The 15090-nt window shown below is 38.4% G+C and overlaps 1 protein-coding gene and 1 long non-coding RNA gene across 2 annotated transcripts; both read right to left on the reverse strand.

The window, feature by feature from the left end:
• Window positions 1-3560: 3560 nt before the first annotated feature.
• LOC148424782 (uncharacterized) lies at window positions 3561-5470 on the reverse strand. The gene is made up of 2 exons (XR_015865292.1): window positions 4340-5470; window positions 3561-4257 (listed from the first exon to the last, which is right to left on the reverse strand). It is a non-coding gene; the product is annotated as an uncharacterized LOC148424782 (long non-coding RNA).
• Window positions 5471-9132: 3662 nt separating this feature from the next.
• On the reverse strand, window positions 9133-11950 carry mibp2 (muscle-specific beta 1 integrin binding protein 2). Its single transcript, XM_088412306.1, has 8 exons — window positions 11670-11950; window positions 11069-11159; window positions 10845-10890; window positions 10486-10669; window positions 10334-10405; window positions 9669-9775; window positions 9487-9577; window positions 9133-9402 (listed from the first exon to the last, which is right to left on the reverse strand). Exons 1-7 carry the CDS (start codon window positions 11693-11695, stop codon window positions 9492-9494), a joined length of 612 nt encoding a protein of 203 aa, XP_088268432.1. The 5' UTR covers window positions 11696-11950; the 3' UTR covers window positions 9133-9402; window positions 9487-9491.
• Between the last annotated feature and the right edge of the window lie 3140 nt (window positions 11951-15090).

Consider the following 15090-nt stretch of genomic DNA (forward strand, 5'->3'; position numbering starts at 1 on the left):
GTTTGTTTGTTAGTCAATTTACAATTTTAGCAAAAGATGTGGGAACAAGTTGCTTTTGCATCTAAATCGCTAGCTCGCCCTGATATAATCTGATTCCCACCAGTACAAGTACTGTATCTGCAAGTTTCTGTAAAGAAAGTGGGACATCTACGTTTAAAAGTTTTTTTTTTTTTTTTTTTTTTAATACAAGAGTGCTTGATGCCATCTTTGCTAAATTCTCAGACAGTGGTTTTCAAAATAGTCAGCTAATTTTGTCCACCATTGTTTCAAACCAACTTAAAAAAAAATGTTGACTGAAAAGTAGGTTACATTCCTATGCATCCCAACAAGACCACGTGTCTGTTGAAGTCATGCCAATTCGCATAAAGCTCCAATTTTATACTCCACTACTACTGCTGAAAACCAACACTGTGTGGTTCACCCCGGTCCAGCTTTGCTTGGAGCTAAAAGTGCATTACAGAGTGGTCATGGAAGGGTCCAGACTCGGAAGGCAGCGTTTAACGGTGCAGACGAAAGCGAGGTACTGCAATCAAACCCACCTTTCATTATGGAAACTTGTCAACACACGTCTCCATTTTTGTCTGTGTATGTTTGAAATGCTCCTCCTTAGTGTATGGATACCGAAGACATGAACAGCAATACGGGCGCAATTGTGTGAGGAGAACTGGGTCAGTAGAATATAAATAGTTATTTTAAATAAATAGACAGCATTTAATTTGACATTTGGAGCACAGATATATATTTGTTTCGTAATATACACACCCTTGAAAAATCAGCTTTTTGAAGGCTTTGAAATGGGCACGATATAGGGGCCATTGTATACTTGGTACTGCAAAACTACCACAAAACGTCAACATTGAAATTTGAACTACAACATCTGAACTACATAAAAGTTAAAAAGAAATAGAAATAAAAACCGGGAAATATTGACAATTTGGTCAATTATTTTTAGCCAATGTTTGAATGTGTAATCGGTGGGTGGATTAATTGAACGGCCAATTAATTGTCCAGGCCCTAATTAAATTCATTTTCAAACAAAAACACATTACAAAAAAAATGTTTGAACACATTTATGGCATTTTCATTTAAATTGGCGTCGGAAAATAAATCTGAAGACACCACTGTATATACCTACTTTTGAGTCTCAACCCGTCTGTCGGACATCACTAAGTACATATTGGTAAATTAAAATGACAACAGATGGTAAAAGAAGGACACCATAAGTGTCTTGGTATGCGTGCAATTCTTATGCGGTTGTTTTTTTTTTGTTTTTTTTTACTGTTTCCATATAAAAGCATCACTGGCTAGAATTAGTCAATTAGACGCTCCTCCTGCAGACATGGGTGGATGACATCCTGAGAGGTAGACAGTCTGGATTGCGCTCCTTCAAGTGTTTGGTTTTAAGTCTTCTCCGCTTTTAGAAAGTTGGCTGTCAGAAACAAAAACATAAGCCCCCTCCTTTCGACAAGCCACAGACACGGAGCAGGAGGAGATGATGATGTTATAGCGGGCAGGCCTCCCTGTCTCTGTAAACAGTGATTCAGACGGACGGCTGAGGAGTGGGAGGCTGTGGTCTGCTTCAGACCTGCAGTACCAAACTTCTCCCGAGCCACCATAACAGGATATGGTCCTCGGGCCCACACTGATGACGGCTGTGTGGTGTCATTATTTCCCTCAGGTTTTTACCATTCGCTCAGTGCGGCGGTATTTGTGCATGCTGTTGTTTGCCCTTGTGTTGAGTTGACCGATGTTTCTGGAAAACATATTGCTTTGTGGTGTTTCTGACCAGGATAACAGCAAATCAGGTTACTTTCCCTCTCTCTTTGTCACCGCTCCTTATGTAATTATATATGCATGTCTGGCTTAATGGACAGGGAGAACATTAGTAATCAAGTGGCCGTGACTCAACGGCTGGTTCAAAAATAGAAATTTCATCGAAACAGTTTGCAATGAAACCTATGGGGTTTTCCAAAACTGTGTAAACACTTCACTTGCATTGCAACGCACTGAGATTTTCAATATTTTATTTTGGGGGGGTTGAATACAGTTACCACTCGTATTGCAAGTTATTTTAAGCGCGTACACTCTTGGCATGTTTAATAGCATATAAAGCACTCATTTTAAGGGCTTTAAACACAATCGTAAAATAATACAAACCCATTTCAAAATGTGCAGTAACTTCAGGAAAAATCTAGGCCAAATGATAAAACTATATAGTAATTGTTATTGTGTAAAAGCCCTCTATGTAACCATCCAATTTTTCCACATTTATACCTAACTCACAAAAGCCATGAATAATGCCCAAAGATGTACAATATGCTCCTGATGCTGCGTCGTCAATACTTAAAAGAGTTGTCAGAATAAAATGCTTTGAGTACCTAAGGTAGAGAAGCACTATGTAAGTGTAAGTCCATTTTCCTTTATATAATGACCCTTGGTTTTTGTAGGTGGAAAACCCTTTAAAAAGGGCCTACCTGTTTCACCTTTCAAATTTACATAAAAAAAATAATTGGTTGCTACCATCGACTCTGCGACAGTGGAATTATACCCAAAATAAACTGCAGGTAGAAAAAAAGAAACTGCAAAATTACAGGATTGTGACCCTGAAACCCACCATGGAGGGGGGTTTACTGCCATTGAATAGAACTAAAACGGAACAGCATTTCTCATACTGCATCAATTAAATGTCCATTGCGTTGCGCATTCTGGTGTGCACTTCTTGCCCTCCTGAGAGCAGTATAATACATCCATACTGATATACGTGGAGAAATAGATAAAAAGTACTGTATATCATCTGTCTAGATGTGTTGCTCCACCATTTGTATTAAAATATATGTTGCTTAGAAGGTTGTATTGATGCAACACCAATTTCATTTGTTAGCTGTTTGTTTGTATTGTTTGCGTTAAGATGAGTGGAGCTTTCCTTGGCCAAGCCATGCAGTTTTTTTTTAAATACACCACTTTCAATTGTATTTATTTTATGTTTAATGTGACGATAAACTTAATTAACAGTTTGAAGCCACTTTCTCTGCCAGCATATTACTTTAATTGGGTTACTGACTCTCACAGGGCTGCACCCAACAAATTAAAATAAAATATTTCATTTAAAAAATGTATGATTCATGTTTGAACTGGACAAATCAACTAATAAGATGCTTTCTTATTTATTTATTTATTTATTAAACAAAAAAAGGGTTTGGTAACTACATTTTCCTCCAATCCAGGAATGACACATAAACATCACTTAGAACAATAACAGCCATGTATAGCTGATCCAAAAATGTACTGAGGTGTTATTTGACATAATTTAACGAGCTGAATAGTTAAGCTGTACTGCATGTTTAGCAGTCTGATCCCTCGCCTTGTTGTGTAGGCATTGTGGCCTATTTTCTCCCAAAGGCAGACAAATTCAGTGTAAACACAGACGTTTGTGGTCAACCACAGGAGGTAAAGAGTTGCTTTTTACCAGCAATCCCACAGGTGCAGTTCTAGGTGGCTGTAAAGCACAGTGGCATTGCCGTGCTCACGTTTTTAAAATAAGCCTGTGCAACAACTCCAGCCATTGCTCAAGTTTTTATTGCGCAAACCATTGGTTTAGTCAGGTCATTGTAGACTAAAAAGTCCAGTAAAATATTCAAATATAGAATCTACTTGCTCAACAACAGAGAATGCTTGGTGGATTAATTAAATGCAGTTTCTTGTACACTTTGAGGTTAAATTGTATATCACAAAAACTACAGTAATCTGTCTTGATGTCTTGCGCTATTTTTGAACTTTTTTTTCCCCCCAGCTGACAACAAAATGTTTATTTATTTTAATTTGACATACAAATTCAATTGTTCCATGACCAAGCTCATAAATCTATCAATATTCACCAATGAAATCAGTAAGAATGTCATTCTTCCATTTTACCATCCAAGCCACCACAAGTTCTGTCACACTGAGGAGTACTGCAATGATTAATTGATCATCAAATTAATAAACAACCATTTCTGATAACCAATGAATCAATTTGAGACCTTATTTCAAAATTGTCCAAGTCCTTTGAATTTCAGTCTCACACCAGTATATGGTGGCCATCCCATTTGTCAGCACCTCCGTCCTATAGGGAGCTATCAAGGATTGAACCTGTTGATGGACCTGGCTGACGCTTTCTGGTTCTACATTGTAATGTGTACCAAACAAATGACAACTTGACAGCTGCACCTTTTGCATCCATGGATCTATTTTCAGCAGCAGTGAGTATGGCATCCATATCTGCGTATTCAAAACATAAACCATAATTGAATATTGTGCAAATAAACAAATTTTCCACACAGAATTTGAAATTATAACATACCTGCGGTCAAAACCATTTGCCCATCCGGGTCAATCCTCCCTCACCCTACTTGTGAACCTGGTGCTTATATAAGCAATAGCGCCACCCCAAGGATACATGCTGAATCTCAGGGCACACAGAGACAAACGAACATTCACTCTCACAAACACACCTAAGGGCAATTTGGAGTGTCCAATATACCTACCGTGCATATTTTTGGGAACGTGAGAGGAAATCGGAGTACCTAGAGAAAACCCAAACGGGCACGGGGAGAACATGCAAACTCCGAGGAGGAGGGCCAGCTCTGAAAATGAAAATGGCTTGAATGACGACCTTAGTTTTCTTTTATTCCATCATAGTAAAGCAATATGCTCCAAGAGACAAATTGCTTAGAAGGAAAACAGAACGGCAGCTGTTATTTTCATTTCAATAAGGAAATTGACTCAAAAATAGAGGTGGTGGGAATTCAGACAGTTAATATGATCATTGAGACAGACCATCAGTCTTTGCACAGTTGACCTGCGTTGAAGATGTGAGGTCTGCGGGAAAGATTTATGATGTTGTTTATATGCTCTATTTGAGTCCACCACAGCAGACTGTTGCTTCCTGTGCTCCTCGGATCCACTGTGCTGAGGTGCAAAAGCCTGAGTGGATAGGGCAGTAATGTGCAAAAAAAAAAAAAATCCCACACATATAAAAACAAGATCCAGAAAGATCCAGTACTAGAGGCCTGCTAACCCCAGAATGGTGGTTGGAGTGGTTTGAGACAAAGTGCAGGCTTTGTTTTTGTCCAGAGACAACAGTGGTGTCAGAAGACCACAGGAGGCAAACATACTATACTCAAGTAGAAGTACAGATACTTGTCTTAGAAAAATGTAACAGAGCCTTGATATACCCTGAAAACACGGAAATTTTTACCATGTTTTTGTTTCATTGGAGAAATTTTGACAAACATGTGAAAACAATGGTTGAAAATATTTAGAAAATTACTCCTGATATTAAGTCAACAATTCACAAAACTTCTCTGCAAACCAAGGCGTGTATGTAACACAATTATTGACTACCAGATTTATAATAAAAAAACATTTATGTTTGATATTTGTTTACATATTGTTTGACTTTGTTTCGGGTTTTTGAGATGAATTTATTGTTCGCCCCGAAATGTTGCTAATCTTTCACACTCTAACTTTAACCTTTTCACTCCCATTGAGGCAACGTGTCCCACAGCTTTTCAAAAAATTGCAGTGGGTAGAGAAATCAAAGCAATAATATGACATGACATCCCAGTGGTTCATTACATGCCTAGCTACAGATTCTAGTTGCATTTAGCAACGTTTCCAAACACAACAAGCCAGCGCTAGGCTGACTGTCAACAAGGTAGGTGGCGTTGTAGAGTTTCTCGTGAATCTAGTATGGCGGAAATATACTAATAATATGTGAAAGGGTTAAGTAAAAGTTAAAAAAAATCACAGAGAGAGAGAGTAGAAATGTGTGTCGAATATATATAAGGCATGTTTTATAATTTTACTTGAGCACTTTTTATTTCTTTGCTGTTTGGTTGTTGGTGGTGTTTTTGTTTTTTAATTGAGAGCTTGCTAGCTCTTATGTTTTTAAGACTTTTTAAACACCAGATGCTTATTGTTTCCAGGCTGGCAGAAAACAAAACGCATTCTCTGTGATTTGTTTGTGGGGTGAACAACATCAAACGATTGTCTGAAATAAGTCTATAGGATGTGATGTTAATCCTCCAGGTTTGTTGCATTATTGTAGGAAGGTTCCTGGTAAAGTTGTCAGAAAACTAAATAAGTAAAGGCGACTGAACAATCAACTTAAGTACAGTAACAAATTATTTTAAAAGTAAAACTCAAGCCTTTCGTCTCCACCATATTCAAGCATTGACGCACATCCAAAGACAAAAAGCTCACAATAGCCTTCCTTCAGTAAACTAGCGCTATATTAAAAATATGGACTCAAATGACTTCTCTTTTTGGAACCTTTGTGGACTATTGCACCATCATGTGTAAACTAACACATAAACAGCACAAAAACACACAAGGAAATCAATCATTTAGGATTGGATGGCTGAAATGTAGAGCAAATCTGGGACAGTGAACCTTTCTTTTTCATCTTCTCTCAGAGGGCAGCCAACGGCAGCAGTGGAGTTATGTAACCACTTATCTCACACGTTCAAGTTTACTCTGACCAGCTGGCACTAACACCCATGTTAAAATAAGATGAGTAGCCTTTGCAAAAAGTTGTAAAATGTATGTCACTGGTGTAAAGCATCACTGCTGAAATAAATAAAAGAAGACATTTGCAACAATAAAGGTCAAAACCTCTTATTTTGCTTATGTAATGAGCTTGACCCTCACATACTGCTTGGGTCAAAATAGACCTTTTCAGACTCCAATAAACTTATATTCAACATATGTTTTTTTTATGGGAGAGATATACGGATTTGTATTTATTCCCATAGCACCTTCTTGGTCTTTGAAGTGTAATAGGAGGCTGCCGATAGCAGCATAGACGCTAATATCGCGAGCCACAGCAAAGCTCTTTATCAAACTAAACTCGAGAACACCTTGCGTTTGAGCAACTCTGTGACAGACAACTTGGATGAAGTTTACTTAAGTAAAAAAAAAGCACCCTTCCTTTATTGATGCATTTCTAAGTATTCCTTATTCTTTGCTTTCACACCGGCCCTGCCCGAACAGGTACACGGCTGAACATTCGCCAGTCATTTGCCAGTGGGCGGAGCTTTTTTTTATGAATAATGGCTTTCCGTGGGAACCGATTTAATAGGAAGAATGTGTGTCAGTGAGTGCAATCTATAGACACTGTCAGTAAAATGCCCATTTTTGACATTTAGAGTGTCCAACGCACTTACGCAGCGTGTTTTGGAACGCAGGTAGAAAACAGACCTGCCCAGGGAAAACCTACGCAGGCATGGGGAGAACATGCAAATTCCACACAGGAAGGGAACCAATGAGCTCCGCATGCTAACCAGTCTGTCACTGTTCCACCCTAATTTAAAACTAGAAAAAAAAGTCTTTAACGACATTCTATGAAACCATTTTAAAGAAATGGTAATCCTGAATACACAACCCTGCTTTTTAAAAACTGAATTAAAAAAAAGTAAAAATGAGATAAAAACTAGCATTTATAAAAAAAAATTCAAACCTATGCTATCCCTGTGTCAGAGAGGTGACAAACATTTTAAACATATCTACAGTTCCTTTGATGTGGCCAATTACTACGAGGGTATTCTTGGACTTGGTTGACTGCCATACATGCATATAAAATGAACAGTATGTAAGCAATAAACTTGAAGTGCACAATAAATAGATGAGAGCAAACATTTAAATGTTTGTTCTGGAGGAAACTAAAGTAGGTTTTGGGACATTCCCCCAATGAATGGGGTTGTAACGTGATCTCCGACTCTCTCCCAAATCCAACTCACGCCATCCTCTGTACAATAACTATAAACCCAATAAACCCGAGCCTCTATGTCTTTTTATTTTTGGGCTTGTCATAATGTAAAATTGTGTACAGCTTGAAAGCTTCCATGTGGCTTCGGGCTCAAATTGCAGCTAGACTGCCTGTCATGTTCAGTAACGCAGAAACTGGGTGGAGGAACTTGACTGGCATATCTTTAGTGACATCTTTTGAAGTAAACCTTAAGATTCACATAATGCCATTGCTCTCAAAAGGCTTATTTTACTTGTATTTTGTTACTATATAAATGTTAAATGAGGGCTTCTCATGCCATATATAAGCTAACATATGAAATTCATTGACCTACTTTTGTATCCAGTTGTCCACACAGAATCAAGTTATGCTTGATTGATCCAAAGAAAACAAATTCAATAACTGCTAAATGAACACATTTTTAGTGATATATGTAAGAATATACCACTTTTCAATACTATGCTGTGGATGTTTTTAATTTGCAGAGGAGTGCTAAACAGAATAGGCAGTGAGTGGAAGCTATGTGTTATGCAACATACAGTATGTTAGAAAAAAAAGAAATGTCACTCTCTGAGGCACATCATAGGGTAACAACTCACATCACTGCATGTCCCTCAAGTTGTTCAGCCGTCAAAATATCTGCTATGACAGATAACAGTCCTTGACGCTCACTCTAATCTATGTGTAAAAAGCAATCAATGAAATTGTAGTGTAGGAGGTAAGTTTAAAAGATATATATTACATTTTGTGATGGCGTGTGGTTCTGATGTTTCTTCTGCAGCATAAGATTCTGGACAGCTTTACCTCATTTACACCCATGAAGCTGCAGTACTGGATACTAGAGACTTTTAACACACTGGTACTTGACTATATTTCAGTTGCACACAAATGACAAAACTTCAGATAAGCCTTAAGACTGAAAGTGCCATGTCACAGGCATGGTGAGTGCCATGTCACGGGCATGGTAAGTGCCATGTCATGGGCATGGTCATGTGCCATTCACCGGTATCAGTGTGTCAGGTTATCTCAAAAAGTGAAGGGCCACCCTTATTTACTTTCTTTGCTTCCCATTATCAGACAACCTTATCGCTGGACATCTAGTGGCGTATTACTGTATGTATTTATTCTGAGGAAAGTGGGTCCTGTGCAAACATAGATAAGGCCGACACTTCTAATTGGAGGTGACGAGGGAGCGGCTCAAACCCGTGACTCCACTTATCACTTGCCCCAAAGAGCAGTGGTCTCTGATAGTGGGCATCACATGCTCAATGGTACAGCGTGGGTACATTTATGACGTACGTTAGTTTGCATCAACAAGATGTTTTGCAGTCATCACAACAACAAAGTTGACTTGAGGATCATTTATTGATGTATGCAAGCATCCTCAGAATATATCCATCCACTCTCTGCGGAGTGTAGGCCGTATAAAGCAATAAATACGCTTGATATAAAATCATGCCAGCATCTGATGCCGCCAATTACAGATGAATACAATTTTTTTTGAAGTTTAAAAATGATAGCAGTCAGCTAAATAAGCTGCCAGGTAGAAACTTAAGGCGAGACGACTTCAAGCAGGCTGCGCTGAATACGTGCTCCTTTTTAGCTGATGGAATGACCTGAAATAAGAGATAATACAAATGTTAACTTCGAGAAAAAAATAAGAACACAAGGAAAGACAGTTTTCATAAAAACGTTGATACCTTTGTTAAAGAGAATGTTGGATATTATTCAGAATGTTCCCGTAGACAAAATTGAACAGTTGTTCCTTTGACTTGGTTCCATCTAGCTGCACTGTAGAGACAAATCAACCATAAATTAGCACATTTTATTAATAGTTTTTTTTTTTTTTTTTTTTTTTAAGGGCACGAAAGGGGATACTTACAAACATCAACACCTGTCCTCTCCATGATGTTCTTGTGTTTCAAGTACATGGGCCAGACATGGCCATCGAAGAGGCCTGGGGGGTCTGGCACCGTGTAGTTTCTTGAGCTGCAGTAAACAAAGAATACATGTAAATTAGACAACGATTTTCTGCAGAAACTGCTTGTGAATATGAAAACTGAAATGATTTATAATTGATTGAATGGTTGCAATATCGAGCGAGAGAGGAATTTGGAATGGTTTGGGTCTGTGGAAAAACCTGGACACAGCTATTTATTTCAAATGTATCTCAGTTTGAAAATACAGAATATTATTTTGACATTTTGTGAACAAGAACAGTCCCCTGGGTGTCCTGATTGAGTTAAACAGTGATTTTCGAACAGTTTGAATCTGTCTAGAAATCTGGGTGGAAGAAGTAAATATGTAACCATCATGCTTTGCATCTTTTAATCTCTTTTGAAAAAAATGTTGGAACCTGAAGATGCTCTAAATTGGCTGAATATTTTTAGGTTGAAACGGTTTTAATTTGCCAAGAAATGTGGAAAAAGGTAGATATGTGAAATGTACGGCTTCATTTTGGAGTCTTACTTTCTAAACTTTGAGGAATAATTCCTAAGTAGCAAAGGTACTATTAGTTCCGGAAAAAAAGACATGTTTGCTACTTACCACCTCCTCTTTTTGCATTCTTCATAGGGGATGGAAATAAAGAACCGCTGGTTCAGCACGTCGATCAAAGGTCTGCAAAAGAGCAAATTATTTTCTCTTTTCTGCCAAAAGAAGTCACAGGACAGGAATGTCAGGAAGGGACATGTTCTTACTGGTAAGTGTAAAGTAGAAAGCCCTCCACAATGAGGATATGAGTCTCCTCTTTCTGGTCGGACTTGGGGAGGATGTCCATGTCCAGGCTGTTATTGACGCCGTGAGACTTTTCAAACTTCACCGGATTTTCCAGCCATGCGTAGATGGTGCTCATCATGGCGTCCATGTCCAGAGCAGTAATGACTGGAGATGGATAGGGGAGTCGGAAATAGGAAGGGAAGGAAGGAAGGTGGGGGTGGGAGGGGGGGGGGGGGGGGGGTAATAATGCAGAGCACAAATGAAAATCTTCATACAATCCACAAGGCATGCATGCTACTAATTAAAAGACACAGATCCTTCTAGACAAACACAGGCTTACCATCATACTGCTTAAAGCCATCTTCAACTTCAATCTGATCTTGGGGCTGAAACATACATTCATAAGATGTACCAAGGTACATATACTAGTGCTACATGCTAAATGGAAGGCTCTTTATGTGGGATGACGCGGTAATAGGCCACTAACCCGTGCTGGTAAACCTGATCTTAACTAACATTTCAAGAAGGGGTGAAAACAAAACCTAAAAGAAAAGTGAGACTCACCTTGAAAAAGTCATCCTGGTGTACCACACAGCAGTTGGGCAGGCTCTTGATCAGCCGATCGGTAAGGGTGGTTTTACCTCCATTTGTTACGCTGGACAGAAAAAAGATGAATGAATAATCAGTATTAATTCAAAACTAATTTTTAAGTTTAAGTACACTATTAATAATTTGATAATATGGATGATACGAATTTATAATAAAAAAAAATCAAATTCGCATGTTAAAAATACACAAAATGTATGCGATATTCCACACGCATTACAGTGCAATTTGAACAGCATCGGGTTTTAATAATCAATTCTATCTATCAATACCGGTAATCTTTAGCATTAGCTCGACATTACAAAGAAATAACACGGGTCGTTTCCGCGCAGGACATAAAATAACTCCGTAAAAAAACACACACACACTTCTCAGGAAACGCAATATTAGACGCGTAGACGGAACGAGCTGCGCTCGGCTCCATCAAGAAGACATGAGAAGATCGTAGGTGACAGCACCTCACCCCCACGTGCCACGGTCTCTTTTCGGCCTAGCAGCTCGGCTAACGCCGGCTAGCTTAGCGAACCGCCTCTGCGCGCCATTCATTTGCGTTACTCACCCGCCGATGCCAATGATGTACTTCATGTTTTCAGTTGGTGATATGCTGGTGTTGGAATAAAAAGCGTCGCGAAGTCAAAAATGCCGAAAGACAGGTGATAAGTGATCAGACGGAAGAAAGCTTAAAAAGAGAAGGTTTCAGGAAACGTCAACTACTAGACTCATCCATGGTATTTGGTTTTTGAGTGTGTAAGGTAAGCGAGATGTCGCTCGGACGCGATCTTCCACCGAGAGAGGACCTTCTGCTCCAAGACGCTCCACACATACAAGAGTGAGCCACGCGATTGGCCATTTAAACACTTTCTCGGGGGATGAATAAAGGGAGCGTGTCCAATCAAGGCTTCCGCCAACCGCAAACCCCGCCCACTAAAGCAACGCCTTCGTCACAGGCATGGTGCGGCAAACCGCGAACACAGGGCATAACGAACTTTTTTATTTTTTTTAAGGCTTCTTTGTTACCTAAAGGTTGTACGCTATCCAAATAAATGTTATGCGTCTGTTACATTTCTTGGCTTTGTTACTTCCTGGTTAATTTGACTTGGCAAATTCCAAATGGAAAGTTTTTATCCAAAGTCATTTTTCTCCAGCTTGCCCATGTCTGTGTACTCGTAAGGGTTAATCTTTTGTCCTCATTCCTGAGACAATTCAGCACAATAAGTGGAACAACTCAGTCTTTCTTGAAAAGCACCCCCCCACACACACAAACACACCACTCACACCACTTTATGGTATCACAATACACACATATGTCTGTTACCGGTAGTCATACCCCCCCCCCCCCCCCCCTACTAATAGAACTTTATAACCCTAAAATATGATCTTTTTGTAAAAATGCGGTTTCAAAATAAAGAATCAATATAAACATTGTTTAATTTCATAAGCAATTAATTGCCGACACAATAATTGCACATCTACCAATAATGTTCTTCTTCCATTTCTGTATGGACACTTTTAGGGACAAATTTGGCATAGTTGGGACACAACATTTTTCTACAGTGGTGAAGAAAAGCAATTAGTGGGCGTTTTGGTGCAGCTTGTTGGTTCTCAAAGGATGCTAGTGTCTGATCTACTGTTCGAGCCTAGTAGTGTAGCACATTAGTTTACTGGTAAAGTTTACTCTTGGATAATTAGCTAGCCTTAATGGCACAAGAAAAAATATGTTGGTAGTCAATCTACCTGTGCGCTGAAGTGTCTCAGTAGAGGACAAAGAGTACACTAATAAACGGATATCAAGGATATCACATAAATGCTCAAAGACATTTTTATCCAGGTCTCTCTCACCTACTATAGCAGTCAGACCCAATCATTACTTGCCATCCCTTGAGAACAAATCACACCAATGTGAAAATATTTGCGATGAGTCATTGCTGACGACGGTGTCACACAGCTCATAAAATTATAGGATGAACTGTCATGTAGAACCTGCCAAAAATTTCGGACAGTCTACTGAAAGATAATTTATTTCATTTTGTTGAATGACAATGGGAACACTGCTCAATATGGTCTTTCCCCCCTATTTACTGTATGTAAAATATTAGGTTTGTTTGCAATTTAACAAGATTTAGGATGTTTGTGCTTGTTGAGTAAGTGAAGTAAATTGTGAGATTCTTGCTGTTTTTTGTTTTGTTTTGTTTTTAATCATGAACACTCGCATATTAGCTACTCAGTTTGACATTTTGTGGTTGTACACTAGATGACTTACTTCAAATTCCATTATTTCAGTGCATCATGCATGCAATTTAGTTGAAAGTAGTCAATCTCTGAAACAATACTGTACTGATATGCAGTCAAATGCTTTTGTTATATTTTGAAGACTAAAATTCAAAATCCAACCTGAGAAAACCATTCCAGCGCTTCAAACTAATTTCGACTATACACTCTTGTATAGCTTCATCATATGCTGAATATGTGAAAAATAGTGGTTAGTAATGCCTTGACAGGGGACAGAGAAATCTTATGTCCTTAGTACATGACAAGAGGCATGGCAGAAATTCATTCGTTTCACTACTTTCCAATGAGCTACGGACTTAAGTACATTTACAAATCCAGGAAATTATTCAATGAGTGCAAACAGCAGAGCACACAACAAACATGTGCTGTTTATGACCCCAGCATATTAGGGAAAATAGGGAACATATTTGTTTGACGTCTACAGTGCTTTAATAGCGAAAGCACATGTATATATATATATATATATATTTGTTTGACGTCTACAGTGCTTTAATAGCGACAGCACATGTATATATATGTATATATATGTATATATATATATATATATATATATATATATATATATATATATATATATATATATATATATATATATATATATATATATATATATATATATGTGTGTGTGTGTGTGTGTGTGTAAATTTACTGCACATATAACACCTAGTAATGACTTGAGCCTGACTGTTTTCCTGTGGTGTTGTGACACGCGTTTGAACTTTTTGCATGCCATCTATTGCATTGTTGTCTACTAGGAAATAAACTATTCAGATCTGTGCCGTGAAATGATTTCAAGTGTGTCTTACATCACATGTCTCATGTACATGAGAGATACTACAGGTACTATTAACCTACTTGACATACTGTACATTGAGTTCCTTGCTCCTTGGCAGTAACAGTTTCACCTCAGATATCCAGATTTCACGGCACAAAGTCATCCTTCGGTGTTCATATCTGAATCTTATTTCACAAATACTAAATGCAGCACAACCGCAGTGAAACTATCTTAAATGCTCAGTTTGAGTGTGCGATGCATTTTTGATGGCTCATGAGTTAACATGGGTACGATGTAAGATTGCATTTTCCTCCCTTCACTTTCTTCTGCATTCCAAAGAAAAGCACCCTGAATTGGAAACCACATCCATTGCTTGTGCTTCTTTGCACATACATGTACATGTTGACAAGTTTGACAAAATAGCAAGTCCGTCTACAGCATTACATGAGAGGCCATGAGATGTTGGCTGGCCAACAATCCAAGCAAAGGACACCAACAAATGGATTAAAGTAACCAGATCAATCAGATTGATATGCTGCTGACATCCGGAACCATCCTTCGTATGGAATCTACTGTACTTTGAAAATTCTGAGAAGTATTGATGGACTTGAATTGCAGAAGTCGTCATTTGACCGTCTCACGTGCTTTGAAAAAATTACTAATTGTATTCAGCTGCTAAGTATAGTTGGGACTTCTTTCATACAAGAACTTTACAATCAAGAATGACGCATGCGTCCACGTATGCTTTCTGTAAGGTTTTGACTGACATCTAGTGGACATTCAATAACATCATTTTTTTTTTGGTGAAGTTAAGTTCCAATTTGTTACAAAAAAGTATAGTATGGTGTCCTTCCTGTTTTAAATTGGGAAAAAAACATGCGTATTCCTACTTGGAGATGAAGTCTGACTCTTACTT

The sequence above is a fragment of the Hippichthys cyanospilos genome, chromosome 4 (assembly GCF_059441005.1).
Source record: "Hippichthys cyanospilos isolate Australia breed blue-spotted pipefish chromosome 4, RoL_Hcya_1.0, whole genome shotgun sequence".
In the NCBI taxonomy this organism is placed as follows: domain Eukaryota; kingdom Metazoa; phylum Chordata; class Actinopteri; order Syngnathiformes; family Syngnathidae; genus Hippichthys; species Hippichthys cyanospilos.